The 14105-nt window shown below is 48.8% G+C and overlaps 1 protein-coding gene across 12 annotated transcripts in view; it reads left to right on the forward strand.

The window, feature by feature from the left end:
- Window positions 1–14105, forward strand: part of pard3aa (par-3 family cell polarity regulator alpha, a) — a 277492-nt gene that overhangs the window by 104116 nt on the left and 159271 nt on the right. For 8 of the 12 annotated variants that reach the window (XR_014117080.1, XM_035531035.2, XM_081696953.1 and 5 more), the window contains 2 exons: window positions 3174–3340; window positions 5842–5979. Coding sequence is in view for 11 of the 12 variants with exons in the window: in XM_035531035.2 (XP_035386928.1) it covers window positions 3174–3340; window positions 5842–5979 (305 nt within the window). In the remaining variant the exon portion in view is untranslated. Of the gene's footprint in view, window positions 1–3173; window positions 3341–3859; window positions 3950–5841; window positions 5980–14105 lie in introns of all 12 variants that reach the window. The other 4 variants (XM_035531037.2, XM_081696956.1, XM_035531038.2 and 1 more) reach the window with 2 other exon arrangements.

Below are 14105 nucleotides of genomic sequence, written 5' to 3' on the forward strand. Positions count from 1 at the left end.
ATTTTATTCATTCAGGCAGCTTCTGTTGGGTCTCCCAGCCTTCTGCATTTTCAGGGTTTTGACATGTCCAAAAAGCACATCATATATTTTTTTCCCCCCTCCGAATACCAAGGTCGTGTTCTTGATATCGTATGGAGTCCATTAAATTCAGCCCGATTTAGTCACTTATCCAATTTGCATAAAGGAAGGAGACACCGCTAGAGGGAGAGAGAGAGAAAAGCGAGTGATGGAGCGAAATGGAATTAGCGTTCCCTCCTCAGCACTCCTCATCACGTTTGTCCGTGTCCGAACCTGATCGGTATTCCGCCGAGCGGCGCTCGCTGGCAGCCGGTCAGGGTACACTTTCCCCTGGCACGCAACCAGCTGCAAGGACAAAGTGGACATTTGGCCAGTCGAAGAGCCTGAAAGCGGAAGGGAATTCACGGGAGTGATTCGTGCCGACGAAGGCAAACCAGGCCCGCGTGCGGCTGGTGTCCGCTCAGCGGTGCGGAACGCTTCCCCTGTAACGACATCGCGGGTTCCTCCGCGGAGCCGAGATGAGAAGTGCACGCGGGTTAAATCTTACGCCTTCGTCCGGCCCCACCTGCGGGACCTTTACCCCGCTTGTCTGGTGTCATTTGTCCTGCTGACTGAGAGGCATATGGCTTATATTAGTTTCTTTCATTATTTTGCTTATAAATCTTCATTTGCCACCTTCATCTGGGAAGCATTCCGCTTCAAAGCACCTACTTTACAAGGAGTTTCAGAAATCCGCTGAACTGAAACGACTCAATCAGTTCAAAGCTTTCTCAGAGTAACCAGCTCGTGCGTGCATGCTTTTGAGTCGAGTGACTTATTTTGTCCGTGTTTTTGGTAACAAAGGTCTCATTGTCACAGGGGTTGGCGTTTCAGCTTGGTGTTGCTCGTAATTAGGTTGTAAACAAACACGCGGCGTAAACACGGCGGGGGGTCCCGAAAGGAAGTGCGGGAGCTGAAGCTGTAGGTGTCCTCCCGCCGTCTGAAGCGCCTTCCGAAAGGAGCCCCTGGTAGGCGTGAATCAAACTTATCTGGAATTTTGCATCTGATCTCTTTTGAAGCTTTTCAGTAGAGGCCTTTTCAGTGTATCCTTCCTAGACATCTGTGTGCATTCTGTCTTAATTACAGTTTAATTCACCATTTTCTTCAACACACACAAACACGCATGGAGGCACCCGCACCCCTACATTGCAGGCTGTGGCAGTAGATTAGCGAGGTAAATATGAGCTTTGTGGGCGGCGCTCCCCTGAGAGTCGAGCCCACTCTCTGGTGGACGTGGCGTGCCGGTTAGCTCCCACGCTGCGGATGAAATTGCCCTTCCATCTTATTAGAGACCCTGGAAGCCCCCCCCCCCCCCCCCAACACACCTGAGATCGATGGGTGAAAAGCTTTAAGTAGTCGTCTGGGTTATTAAATGCAGGAGAAGCCAATTTGGGACCGAGGCAAAGTTAATCCGATCACGTATAACGAACCCCTTTTAGAAAGGGGGGTGGGGTGGAGGTGTCGGGTCCTCACGTCCTCTTCCCGTCGTGCTAACTATCTACGGTAACGGAGTCTTCGTCTTGCCAAAGACCACAAACGTCTGTTTTAACAGACTTTCCGGGAATATCCATCATGTTCGTGTTTCAGATTGTGTGCAGATCGCTGGGCTTCTCTGCTCCTCTGGTTTCTGGTGTTGCAACTCCAGCGTGTTTGTGGGTAAGCCCTTCGCGCTTGCCTGGTCTGCTTCAGGAGGCAGCAGAAGAATTTCATTTGCATTACTTTGGGTCTTTTTTTTTTTTAAACCTTTTTTTTTTTTTTTTTTTCGGGGTGGGGGATTGATCTTCTGGCATGAGAACGAATAGCCAGGATTTCACTGAAATTTTTAAAGCAGAAGCAGCCAAAACTATTTATTTTATTTATTTTTTTGGCCACAGCTTGCGAGAGCATCCAGCCAGCACCGCATGCTGTAGTCAGTCTCACGGTTTGGTCCACTTTAGAGCCCTTTGATCTCCGTTAAAGACAAAACTCTCGACAAAAAGCAGCAGGAGGACGAGTTCGCGCTCCCGCCGGACGGCCACCTGTTCTCCTTGCGCCGCCGCGCTGTGGGTTCCGGATTCGCTCACTCGAGGCCCGCCGTGATCAGCGTCTCCTCCTGCGTTTGGTTGCGGTCTGATCCGGCGCTGGGGAGCGCCTGAGGCTCCGGGTCTCCGGGTCTCTGCCGGGCTCCTCACCCAGACCTAATTTACTGCGGCCCACCCGCTGACGTTTAAGCGAAGGGTGGAGGTAGAAGGAAAACCAAGGAGAAGCTTCCGCTCCACAAGCGACGTGGTCCGGTTTCAGCCCCCTCTCAGTACACCACACCCCTCCAGAACCGCATTGGCTACCAGCTCCGTCCTGTGCTGCTGCACACGCAGGCCCCGTTATTACACATCAGACGTTACCGGTTCTGCATGACATTGGCTGGGGTCAGTGGACACTGGTTGTAATTTCCTGGGTTAATCTGACTGGGCTCGGCCTTTTGGGAAAATGACTCGGATTCGCCCAGCATGCTTGACTGGGTTCTGGAGTTGGGATTCCTCAGAGGGACCTGGCTCGACGGAGGCGTAACCTGAGCGGAACGGCGATGGGACGAGCTGGTTTAAGAGGACCCTCTCCGGGGGGGGGGCGGCGGCCATGGTCTGCTCTGACGGGCCTTTTCAGCTGCTTTCTGCTTGTGCTGGGGAGAGCTCACCCTGCATGTGACAGGTTTATGACCTGTTAAATATATTTTAGTAATTTTAGTATCAGGTAATTAAAAGAAGCTTCACTCCGTGCCTAATGGTTGTCAGACATTACTAAGTGGCTTCCTCTGTAAAAGAGAGTGTGTGTGTCTGTGTGTGTGTGTCTGCGTGTGCGTGGCTAAGCCTGCCCTTCCTTACCTGTACTTCAAGCCTTTTCCAGTTTAAAGGTACAAGATAGCTCATAAAGCTCAGCAGTTATTGTCTGCACGTCCCTGTATGTCAAACCAAGGTGAGCCTGGTTAAACGTCCCCAGCGCTGAACTCGGTGGGGGTCGTGGATGCACTCTGCGTCTCTGACGAGCGCTGTTTGTGGTCACAGGCAAGGATGACATGGGAATAGGACAGCCCAGGCACTAGAAGAGGGTTCAAAATTATATTAATCCTCTCTGTCTCTCAGACATGCCCCTTCACGTGAGACGTAGCAGCGACCCAGCTCTTGCGGCTCTGACGGAAGGTCCTCTCCAGGTGGACGAGCCGTCTCGGAAGAACCCCACCCGCTGGTCCACCACCGCGGGCTTCCTCAAACCCAACGGCACCAGTGGAACCAACAGTCTGGAGAGGAAGGTGAGATCCCCGCACAACCCCAAGACACGCCAGCAAACGACTACGTTGGCTTGCCTCTCTACTAATAGAATATTTAACGCTGTCAATAATGTTTGTCATGGGAAAGGCATCCGATAGAGTTCCATTTTGGGGATCCGTTTGTTCCGCGGGCCTTGTCGAATCCCTGCTTGCTCCGGGCCGTGCCGGACCCTCTCGCTGCCCTCTCCTCTATCGGCCGACTAATGCGCATCTTTGTGCTCCAGAGAACAGCGCGCTCTCCTTTGTAGTGCTAACATCTTCCTTTGTTGTGAGCTCCATTTCCGAGGTCATTGCCTTTGGCTTGTAATCAATCAGAGAGATGCATTTTCTCTCTCTCACTCTCACACGTGCACACACACACACACACACACACACACACTCTCTCTCTCTCTCTCTCTCGCTCTCACTCTTGCTCTTCGTCACCCGGGCAACCACCGCTCCCCAATAGTGATCGGTGAAAAGGAGGCCAATTATTCTCTTGCGCTGGCCCTCCTCTCTCAGGCACGAAAAAACGTTCCGGTCCCTTGGAAGTGGCGATGTTCCAAACCAAGCAGCACCGGGGAGGGCGCAGGGAAGGATGCCGTGCTCCCGGTGCGTCGTGGCCGCCTGCTCCTGGATTAGCATGCAGCATGCTGTTTACGCATGATCCTGCCTAAAAGGATTCCGCTTGTTGCAGCCTCCATAATCCAGCTACTCGCCGCTTGTTTTGAGCAGATCTGGAAAAACTAAAGCTGATTTTTATATATATATATATATATATATATATATATATATATATATATATATATATATATATATTTTGCAGTCAGTGATCCGTCTCGTTTGTTGCGTTTGGGACAGAAAGGCCCTCGAGGTGCTTTGAAGGTGTGTTTGCGGTTGAAGGTACCAGCCTGTGTGAAGGTCTGTAGTCTGACGGTTTCATGGAATAACACTCTCAACGTTCCTCCCTTCTCCTGCGTCTGTGTGGTTTGCTGCGTCTCGGTGGCTCTGTGGACATGCGCCTCTATCGATTTTCCCGTATGACAATCCAGGCGTGCTCTGGTTTAAGGATCTTAGGGTTTCTGTTTCAAAGTCTCCTCTTGGCCGGTAGCCTCAGAGTCTCGGAGAGACCACCGTGAGGCCCTGGAAACCTTTGGCCACGGACGTGTCCATTCCACACGTCTGTGGGGAGTCCCGGTACATTAAACTGGCCTTATAAACTTGTCCTCCGATGCTTTATTAAGGTGCATCTTTTACCCTCTGTCTGAGTCTTTATTTTTCTGTCTGAGTCTTTATTTTTCAGTCATATCTATGTCGAATTAACAAGCCATTTCCCCCCCGCCCCATGCCGGGTTAATGATCAGCGACCCTTGACCCATGCCTTCTCGTTCCTGTCTGCTGCTCGTCACCGACCCCATAATTCTGCTCCCCGCCCGCCGTTGGGAGCGCTCTAGCCAGCAGGACTCGCTTCCTACAGAACCCGATGCACGGACAGATCGGCCGCTCCCGGAACTTGAGCCGTCTGAAGTTTCGCCTCCGGCCGCGGCCCCCCGGGCGGGAAACCGGCCTGCTTTTACGCTCACCCACTCCGGGAAGGCAGCAGGCGGCGGGCCAGGCCGACCCTCGCTGCTCCGAGGGCGTGTGACCGTGGTGCCACCGCCTGGCTTCTTCCACCATGTGATTGGATGTCTTGTAATGGAGTGTCTAATTAGTGAGCAGAGAAGCGAGCGCGAGTCGCCGGCCTCTCCACAAGCGACGTGTCATCTGGGAGCTCCCTCCAAAATAAGTTCCCTTAACCCGCCAATCATAATGGCTCTAATAACAGCTCAGTATGGCAACTGTCTGTCACCGCAGCAGGATGCAGTCAGGAAAGCACTTCTGAACCCCCATATATATTATTTCCCATATCTCCATTCATGTCAAGCGTAGGCTCAGTGTTTCTGCAGAGTTTAATGAGTTTTCACGTGAACTGTGCGTAATGGAATGTAGTTGTGTACAGGGACACACACCGTTTTTTCCCCTCAGATCTATAGCTCGTTTGGACTAATGAATGCAAAGCGAGAATGGTGAACACCAACTGAACACGAAGAGGTAGTATGTGGAAATGAACGACAACCTCGTAGCGGGATTGACTGTGGACAGCATTGCATTCGTGCGTGGGTGTGTGTGTGTGTGTGTGTGCGTGCATGTGTGTGTGCGTGCGTGCGTGTGTGCGTGCGTGCGTGCGTGTGTGCTTGGGTGTGCGTGTGTGTGTGCGTGCATGCGTGTGTGTGCGTGCATGCGTGTGTGTGCGTGCATGCGTGTGTGTGCGTGCATGCGTGTGCGTGCATGCGTGCGTGTGTGTGGGTGGGTGCGTGCGTGTGTGCTTGGGTGTGCGTGCGTGTGTGTGTGCGTGCATGCGTGTGTGTGCGTGCATGCGTGCGTGTGTGTGGGTGCGTGGGTGGGTGCGTGTGTGCGTGCATGCGTGTGCGTGCGTGTGTGTGTGTGTATATCTGTTCCTCCAGGGTAAGGGGCTACCCTCACACCACAGTCTGCCCCGTGATACTGCGGCGTGGGCCAGTCAGTTCCAGAGAGAGAGTGGCAGCTCCTCCCTCAGTGCCAACCACCCCATGGTGGACCGCTGGTTCGAGCGCCAAGAACAGGTACCGCAGGCTCAGCCAATAACACCTCTCTAGCGCACGATGGTCCCTAGTCCCCACAATGCATCTAGCGTTGCCCAGCTCCTCAGACAGGGTTCCAGTTTTGTGCCTTTAAACGTCTGCAGCATTTGTGGTAACACAAATGTTTGTTCTGTAAGTTCTGGTTCCACTCCAGTTAAGGAGAACATTCGTGAGTCAAGGAGATAGCAGAAATTAGATGGCCTGCTCACCAAGGCAGTGAAAGAGGGAAAAAAAGAAGAGAAAATGACTCCTAAAGTATAGCGGACAGTTCTTCTGACCTTGACGACGAGCACCGCACTTCGCTAGTTTTTTTTACCCATTCGATTCCTCTAATATTCGTCTTTTTCGCTCTTGACACACGCGCGTTCCCTGAGCCTGTGTGTGCTGTAGCAGAGCTGTCGGGAGACGTGTGGACGGCATTCCGAATGAGAAAGGAGAGGTGTGAAAAAGGAGATTGAGTTGTCGGAGGTACCGAGCGTGCTGGAGGGAATTCACTTATTAATTTTCCCAATCGATTTTCTCGAGCTGCCAGGATCCATTTTAGCCTCGTGCCCCCCACCCCCACCCCCCGGCCGCCACCTCCTCTCCTGAACCCCCTCGGACCCCCCACACACTTGCGCGTCAGCCGCTGGGCTGCGCATGGGTGTCCCGTGCCACGAGAGGGACGCCTCCATACCCCCGCCCCCTGCGGCTGCATGCGGTCTCCCTGCCTCGTGTATCATCATTAGGGGAGTTGTCTTCCGTAGACGTGGTGCCTGTGGATGGTGGCTGCCGGGTCGGTCTGGAGGAGCCGTCAGTCAGGGCCCAGGCTCGACCTGACAGAGTAATTCATTCCAGCCATTCTCTGTTTCAGCCCAGCTAGACACCGAACCAACTCCTAAATGCCCCCTCCGAGTCTCTCTCTCTCTGTTTCTCCATTTTCCTCTCTCAGATCCACAGCCCTTTTAAAATGCAAACCGAGGTCGGCCTCTGTACTCCGCTAGTCCCTGTTGGCTTTTCATTACGTTTATGAGCGATCGTGTCTTTAATCCCATCTCCCAGCGAATGCGCTGCTCTGTTTTTACGTTTTGCTCTCAGACTCAGCGGCTCATGCCAGCCACCTCGGTGAGAATGTGTCTCCGCTGATTTCTCGCAAGCCTTTAATTGCCACTTAATCCCACTGGCATATTGCTGTGGCCTGTTTTATTGGTTTTGAATAAGCCGCCTCATTAAGCCCAAGGCGTTAGCTTCTCACTGCGTTTAGGAGCCACTTCATATATGGTGGCGTTGCCGCGGAGAGTGGAAGCAGGAGTAATCACTAGTTTGCTTCTAGCTGTTGAGGAGAAGGAAACTTTTTTTTGGTCAACGTTTCTGCGAGGCCCACTGTAGGGTGGAGGGAGTTGTCTGGGGTCGGTGTGACATGCGCACTCTCACTCTCTCTGAAAGAGTTTGGTGGGTGTTAAAATGACGTCTGAACAACGGATGAAAACGTGTACGTCTTCGTGGGTTAATTAAAACCTCACACTGTCACAGGTACATAAGATAATACCGAGATTATGCGCGCGCGCGCACACGGCGTAAAACACACGACCTTTGAAGTGAAATGAAAGCAGTTCGCTCTTTTCTTTGTTTGTCATGAGACATTTAGCTAGTGTATTTTATTATTTCATTCTCGAAGTTGTCACTTTTTTGCAGTGCGATTTATAGCCAGCAATCCCCTACACACAGACACGCGCGCACACAGGCACGCGTACACGGTCATGGCCACTGAGCTAAGAAAAGCACACACACACACACACACACACACACACACTCCCCATCCCCCAGACCCAACACCGCACCACAGCCATCCTCTGTGCACAGGGCAGTCACACACGGTGACCTCATTCTTTCTCCTCGTTTAATTAAATTTTCACTCAAATGGCCGTGGATACAGTGAGCAGAGAAAAAGCCAAGCTTAGATTTCGTCAGAGACACATAAATGCACATAAATGAGAGAGTCTGGATTTGGGCGCAGTTAATACTTCATTTGCAAGGCATATAGATTTGTTGGACATTGATGCAGTGTTGTGAGGAATGTGGGCATGAAGTGGTTGGGGTGTGTGTGTGTGTGTGTGTGTGTGTGTGTGTGTGTGTGTGTGTGTGTGTGAGCGAGAGCGTGAGACTCGAGACTTGCTGTGTAATGAGTGTGTAATGGCCACAGGTCGAGTGTGTAGGGAGCTGGCTCATCGAAGCATCTGGGTAGGTTACACCTGCCCCGGCTGAAACATGCATGCGTGCATATGTGCAAGCATTTGAGTGCGGGTGTAGGTATCTGAGAGCGAAGGGTTGTGTGAATGAGGGGTTAAGGGGTGTTTGAAGGTCTCTGTCTTTGAAGTACAGGACGTCGCTGCGTTCCTGCTGCCGGTCAGCAGAATGTAATGCAGTGCTTTGCATTCCCTCTTTATTTGGGCAGTCTGCGGCTCTGAGTTTGTCTTCACGTGGGCAGACGAAAGCCGGTCCATCCACTCCACAGTGTCCTTGAGCGGTGCGCCTCCAGGCGACCACACAGGCGGGGGCCGAGCAAATCGCCTACAAACTGTCGCCTGTTGTGTTCTGTGAATGGTCAAGGCAGCCTATAGCTCACAGGGCTCCGGGTGTTCAGTATATGGCTTCGTTCATGGCTTTTAGTAGTTTTGAAGTCATCTAATTAACATGTTTGCATAACAGCCCATCACAGTAAGAGTCAATCTGCATAAACAGTACACTTTAGCAAATGTTATACAGAGGATGGTTGGCATTCTTCTCCTCTTTGTTTAGGGGTGTAAGGGCGTTGAATGGTTTTATGGGGTATTTATTGCATGCATGGAAGTGCTTTTTCCGTGTTAGCGCGTGGGCTTGTAGTCAATATTAAATGCCTCACTCCCGGCCTTCAGTGAAGTGCTCCAATAGGCGGTTCACCTTGAGTTGAAATAGCGTGGTTAAAAAGCGTTATTCAGAGAATCAGGAGCCATACCTCTGTAGGAGTCATTCTTTAAACAGGCTGCCTCTAAAGACATCGACCTGGTTGCTACGCAGCAGTCGCCCAGAGAATCCATTATGTGAAGTTTACTCGTACTGGGTTGGTAGCCAAGTCTCTGAAATGGCAAAGCTGTCAGTCACCGTGAAGGGCCAATGCACGGCTCTCTCCCTCGTGGGCAGACTCCGTGATTGGCTGGTTTTCAGTGCGCGCGAGGTGCCTCGGCTCCCGAGAGGGGCAGACGAAAGGAAGAAGAGGGAGAAACGGAGAGCAGACTGCCTTTACGCTTGTATTTCACACCTGGACTCTTCAAGAAGACAAGCCCTGCACAGAGATGCTTTGTCCTCTATGGGTGAAGGACCAGCCTGCATTTATTTGTATGTTTATATATTTAAGAGATGTCAGTGGCAGCATTAGTTGCTGCTGTCACTCTAAGCATCTCGGTGTTGGAATGACACATTAACTGTACACCTTCTAAAACTTCATGAAGGCATCCTTCAAAAAGCACATGCTGTCATTGAAACTACAACCGGAAAACAGGATTTAAGAAAAAAACAACAAAAAACACAAAATACCAAAACAAAAAAAGAATCAGTTGAAACCCTTTCGTTTTATGCTGTTAAACATATCACTGTATTTTATCTTTTGTTTTTAACGCCAAATATGATGATGTTAATGAAAAAAAAAAAAAAAGTTTTCTTTCCAAAGTTTTATATTCTAATGTCGGATGGAACAGTGAATTTTTAAGTAGGCACTTCAGGGTGCGTCTATGTGAGCGTGTATGTGTGCATATGTTCACGCGTGTGTGAACAGCAGGTACGTTTTCTCTCACTACTCAGCCCAAGTGGAGTGAGCGCTCTAAAGCCGACAACATGCAGGAACACGACTTTCTCACTTTCTCTTTCTCCCTCCAACTCTCACTCTAATTCAATCTCTCTATCTTTGTCTCAGCCTCTCTCTCGCTCTCTCTCTCTCTCTCTCTCTCTCTCTGGCAGAAGTGAATGCAGGTGTGAGCGACTTGTCTTATTTTTCGCTTTTATTTATCGCAAGTCTGCGGTATTTTGCGGTGACATTTTGTAGCGATACCTCGGTGAAGGAAGGGCGACTTTGTGTGGGCTGGGAGTGCTGCTAGCCGGCGTATGCTGTTCGGCGTGGTCGGAAAATTCGTTTTGAGCAGCTTTCACAGGGACGTGGCTTCCAGAATGTTCCTGAAGCTGGGTTGACGAGTGCAGCCTAACTGTTGGTGAAGTTGTCTGTTATGACAGCAGCATATCAGCAGCCAGAATGAACTGTCGTGGGCTTTCTAAACAGTGTGGTGAGATTATATGCGGTGGTTCAGAATGCAGCTGTTACTCATAGTTTATTTTCTCTGCCATTCATCCAGCAAGGAAAATGTCAAATGTCCCACCTCTTATAACAGTAGAACTTACAATAAACATGATATAGTCCAACTTTGTCCCTAGTGAAAAAGATTCCGCTATTTTAAAATTAAGAGCTGCAGACCAGTGAGCCTACTGCATACTAGTATATTTGAGGTCTTCTCCATACTGTATACTTAAGGTCCTCTGCATACTGTATACTTAAGGTCTTCTGCATACTGTATACTTAAGGTCTTCTGCATACTGCAAGACCTTAAGGTCTTCTGCATACTGCAAGACCTTAAGGTCTTCTGCATACTGTATACTTAAGGTCTTCTGCATACTGTATACTTAAGGTCTTCTGCATACTGTATACTTAAGGTCTTCTGCATACTGTATACTTAAGGTCCTCTGCATACTGCATACTGTATACTTAAGGTCTTCTGCATACTGCATACTGCAAGACCTTAAGGTCTTCTGCATACTGTATACTTAAGGTCTTCTGCATACTGTATACTTAAGGTCTTCTGCATACTGCAAGACCTTAAGGTCTTCTGCATACTGTATACTTAAGGTCTTCTGCATACTGTATACTTAAGGTCTTCTGCATACTGCATACTGCAAGACCTTAAGGTCTTCTGCATACTGTATACTTAAGGTCTTCTGCATACTGTATACTTAAGGTCTTCTGCATACTGCAAGACCTTAAGGTCTTCTGCATACTGCATACTTAAGGTCCTCTGCATACTGCATACTGTATACTTAAGGTCTTCTGCATACTGTATACTTAAGGTCTTCTGCATACTGTATACTTAAGGTCTTCTACATACTGCAAGACCTTAAGGTCTTCTGCATACTGTATACTTAAGGTCTTCTGCATACTGTATACTTAAGGTCCTCTGCATACTGCATACTGTATACTTAAGGTCTTCTGCATACTGCATACTGCATACTTAAGGTCTTCTGCATACTGTATACTTAAGGTCTTCTGCATACTGTATACTTAAGGTCTTCTGCATACTGTATACTTAAGGTCTTCTGCATACTGCAAGACCTTAAGGTCTTCTGCATACTGTATACTTAAGGTCTTCTGCATACTGCATACTGCAAGACCTTAAGGTCTTCTGCATACTGTATACTTAAGGTCTTCTGCATACTGTATACTGCATACTTAAGGTCTTCTGCATACTGCAAGACCTTAAGGTCTTCTGCATACTGCATACTTAAGGTCCTCTGCATACTGCATACTGTATACTTAAGGTCTTCTGCATACTGTATACTTAAGGTCTTCTGCATACTGTATACTTAAGGTCTTCTGCATACTGCAAGACCTTAAGGTCTTCTGCATACTGCATACTGCAAGACCTTAAGGTCTTCTGCATACTGCATACTTAAGGTCTTCTGCATACTGCATACTGCATACTTAAGGTCTTCTGCATACTGCAAGACCTTAAGGTCTTCTGCATACTGCATACTTAAGGTCCTCTGCATACTGCATACTGTATACTTAAGGTCTTCTGCATACTGTATACTTAAGGTCTTCTACATACTGCAAGACCTTAAGGTCTTCTGCATACTGTATACTTAAGGTCCTCTGCATACTGCATACTGCATACTTAAGGTCTTCTGCATACTGCATACTTAAGGTCTTCTGCATACTGTATACTTAAGGTCTTCTGCATACTGTATACTTAAGGTCTTCTACATACTGCAAGACCTTAAGGTCTTCTGCATACTGTATACTTAAGGTCCTCTGCATACTGCATACTGCATACTTAAGGTCTTCTGCATACTGTATACTTAAGGTCTTCTACATACTGCATACTTAAGGTCTTCTGCATACTGTATACTTAAGGTCCTCTGCATACTGCATACTGCATACTTAAGGTCTTCTGCATACTGCATACTTAAGGTCTTCTGCATAACCCTGTCCAATAGGTCAAGCGTGGTGATGTGGCAGATTGTTCTTTTTCACCAGTCCTTCTATATTTAGGCATGCCGGTCTCAGCGGTATTTGTTCAGTATGAGTCAGCATGGTTTGGAAGTCTCCAGACTCCTCGAAGTTCATGTTTGACTTTATCTTTGGAAATCAGGAAAATGCTTTTAATAAACTAGAACATCAAAACCTTTGGCGAACCGTCAAAGCATCTGGTTTTAGTGTGAGGACACTTAAATCTGAGGAGGTTTGAATTCCCCCTTTTAAGGTTAATCGTGGTATAAGACAGCGCTGTTCATTGTAATGCTGCAGTCTGCACTCTGAAATGGAGGGTTTAATGTTGCATTATGATATGCGACACCAACTATTAGTTTAAGCAGATGATAAATAATCATGGTGAACTGTCAACGACAAACAATCCAGTGTCAATCGTAAGAGACTTTGGAATCAGCTGCTAAGATGAATCAGGCTAAGGATGATGCACATTGCATGGGGAAACTGAAGGTGCTTTCCGTGACCTACCACACCTGCTGGGGTGGATTTAAGTGCTTGGGAGTTTCTATGAGGATTAACCAGTACAACAGACAAACTGGGAGGCGTTTGAGGAAAAGGTGGGGGATAGATTGGCAAGATGGATCCACCTGTTTTAGAGGGAGCTGGCGATGACCAAGCTGATTGCTTCAGCGCTTGGCGTTGGTAAGCGTAACTGGACCCCTTACTGGGGTGCACAAACCGTTGTGGTGGAGTTTTCTGGGATCTGCTTCACTGGGTCCTAAGAATATGTTTTTGTTTTTGTTTTTTGTTTGTTTGTTTTTTTTTTTTGTTTTTCCTTCCAAACTGGAAGGAGGCCAAGGTCTTGTGCACCTGGCAATTTATGCCTGCAGTTTATTCAGAGATTTCTGGCCCAGTGGATTTGGTGAGGGCAGATGTTGTAAGCGGGTTGAGGCTGGACTTGACTGGAGCCTTATGGAGCCTGAACAACCATACTTTAACGGATTGCCCCTGTGGACTGTTAAAAAATGTGGGGTTTGTTTGAACATACTAAATTGGAAAAGAAAAAAATCGGTTTGTTGGTATTAAGCCCCTGATTAAGTGGGCACATTTGGATGTTGTAGATAATCATGTACCCGGTCTTACCCTGTTGCTGTGCGCACGGAGTAAATGCAGCTGGACTGGGCCAAAGGTCCAAACATCACGTCAGACTTTTTTTTTTAATTCATCCTGCTTTCCTCTTAGTTTAGTCTTTATGCCAGTTCCCACATACCAACGAGCTAACCTCCTCTGTCATCCACCAGTTACCACCTGTGGAGGGTGTGGTGAGCATGAGCGTCCTCTATCCCCTGTCGCCCACCAGCTACATGCACGTCCAGTTTGTTGAGGAGAATCGTTTGCACCGTGTCTCCGTGGCCTGCGTTCTCCTGCCATTTGGCGTTCTCCTGCCAAATTTATTTCAGTCGGGAGTTGGTGAGTTTTGCTGTACTGGAGCCTCCTTTAGTAATGACTGGAAGTTCCATTAATGGCTGGAACTTCCTTTAGTAATGGCTGGAAGCTCCTTTAGTAATGGCTGGAACCTCAACCTTCTGCAGCTCCTGTGGGCTCCTGGGCTGGGTTTTGGAGCTCTTCTGGCTCGGCCCTCTGTGCCCACGTCCGCTCCAGATCACGCCTCAGCACTGGGACTGAGGTCAGCGCTCTGACGTGGCCATTCTGACGCACAGAATTTCTCTGCTTTGCATCACCCTGTTGCTGATCTACTGCCACGCTGATTTTGATGGCGGTTGTGCAGTTTGTCCCAAACCCCATTTGAGTTTGAAATAGCGACCGTTAACATTCAACTGTG

Source organism: Electrophorus electricus, chromosome 14 (assembly GCF_041902795.1).
Source record: "Electrophorus electricus isolate QZ-2024a chromosome 14, ASM4190279v1, whole genome shotgun sequence".
Classification (NCBI taxonomy): Eukaryota; Metazoa; Chordata; class Actinopteri; order Gymnotiformes; family Gymnotidae; genus Electrophorus; species Electrophorus electricus.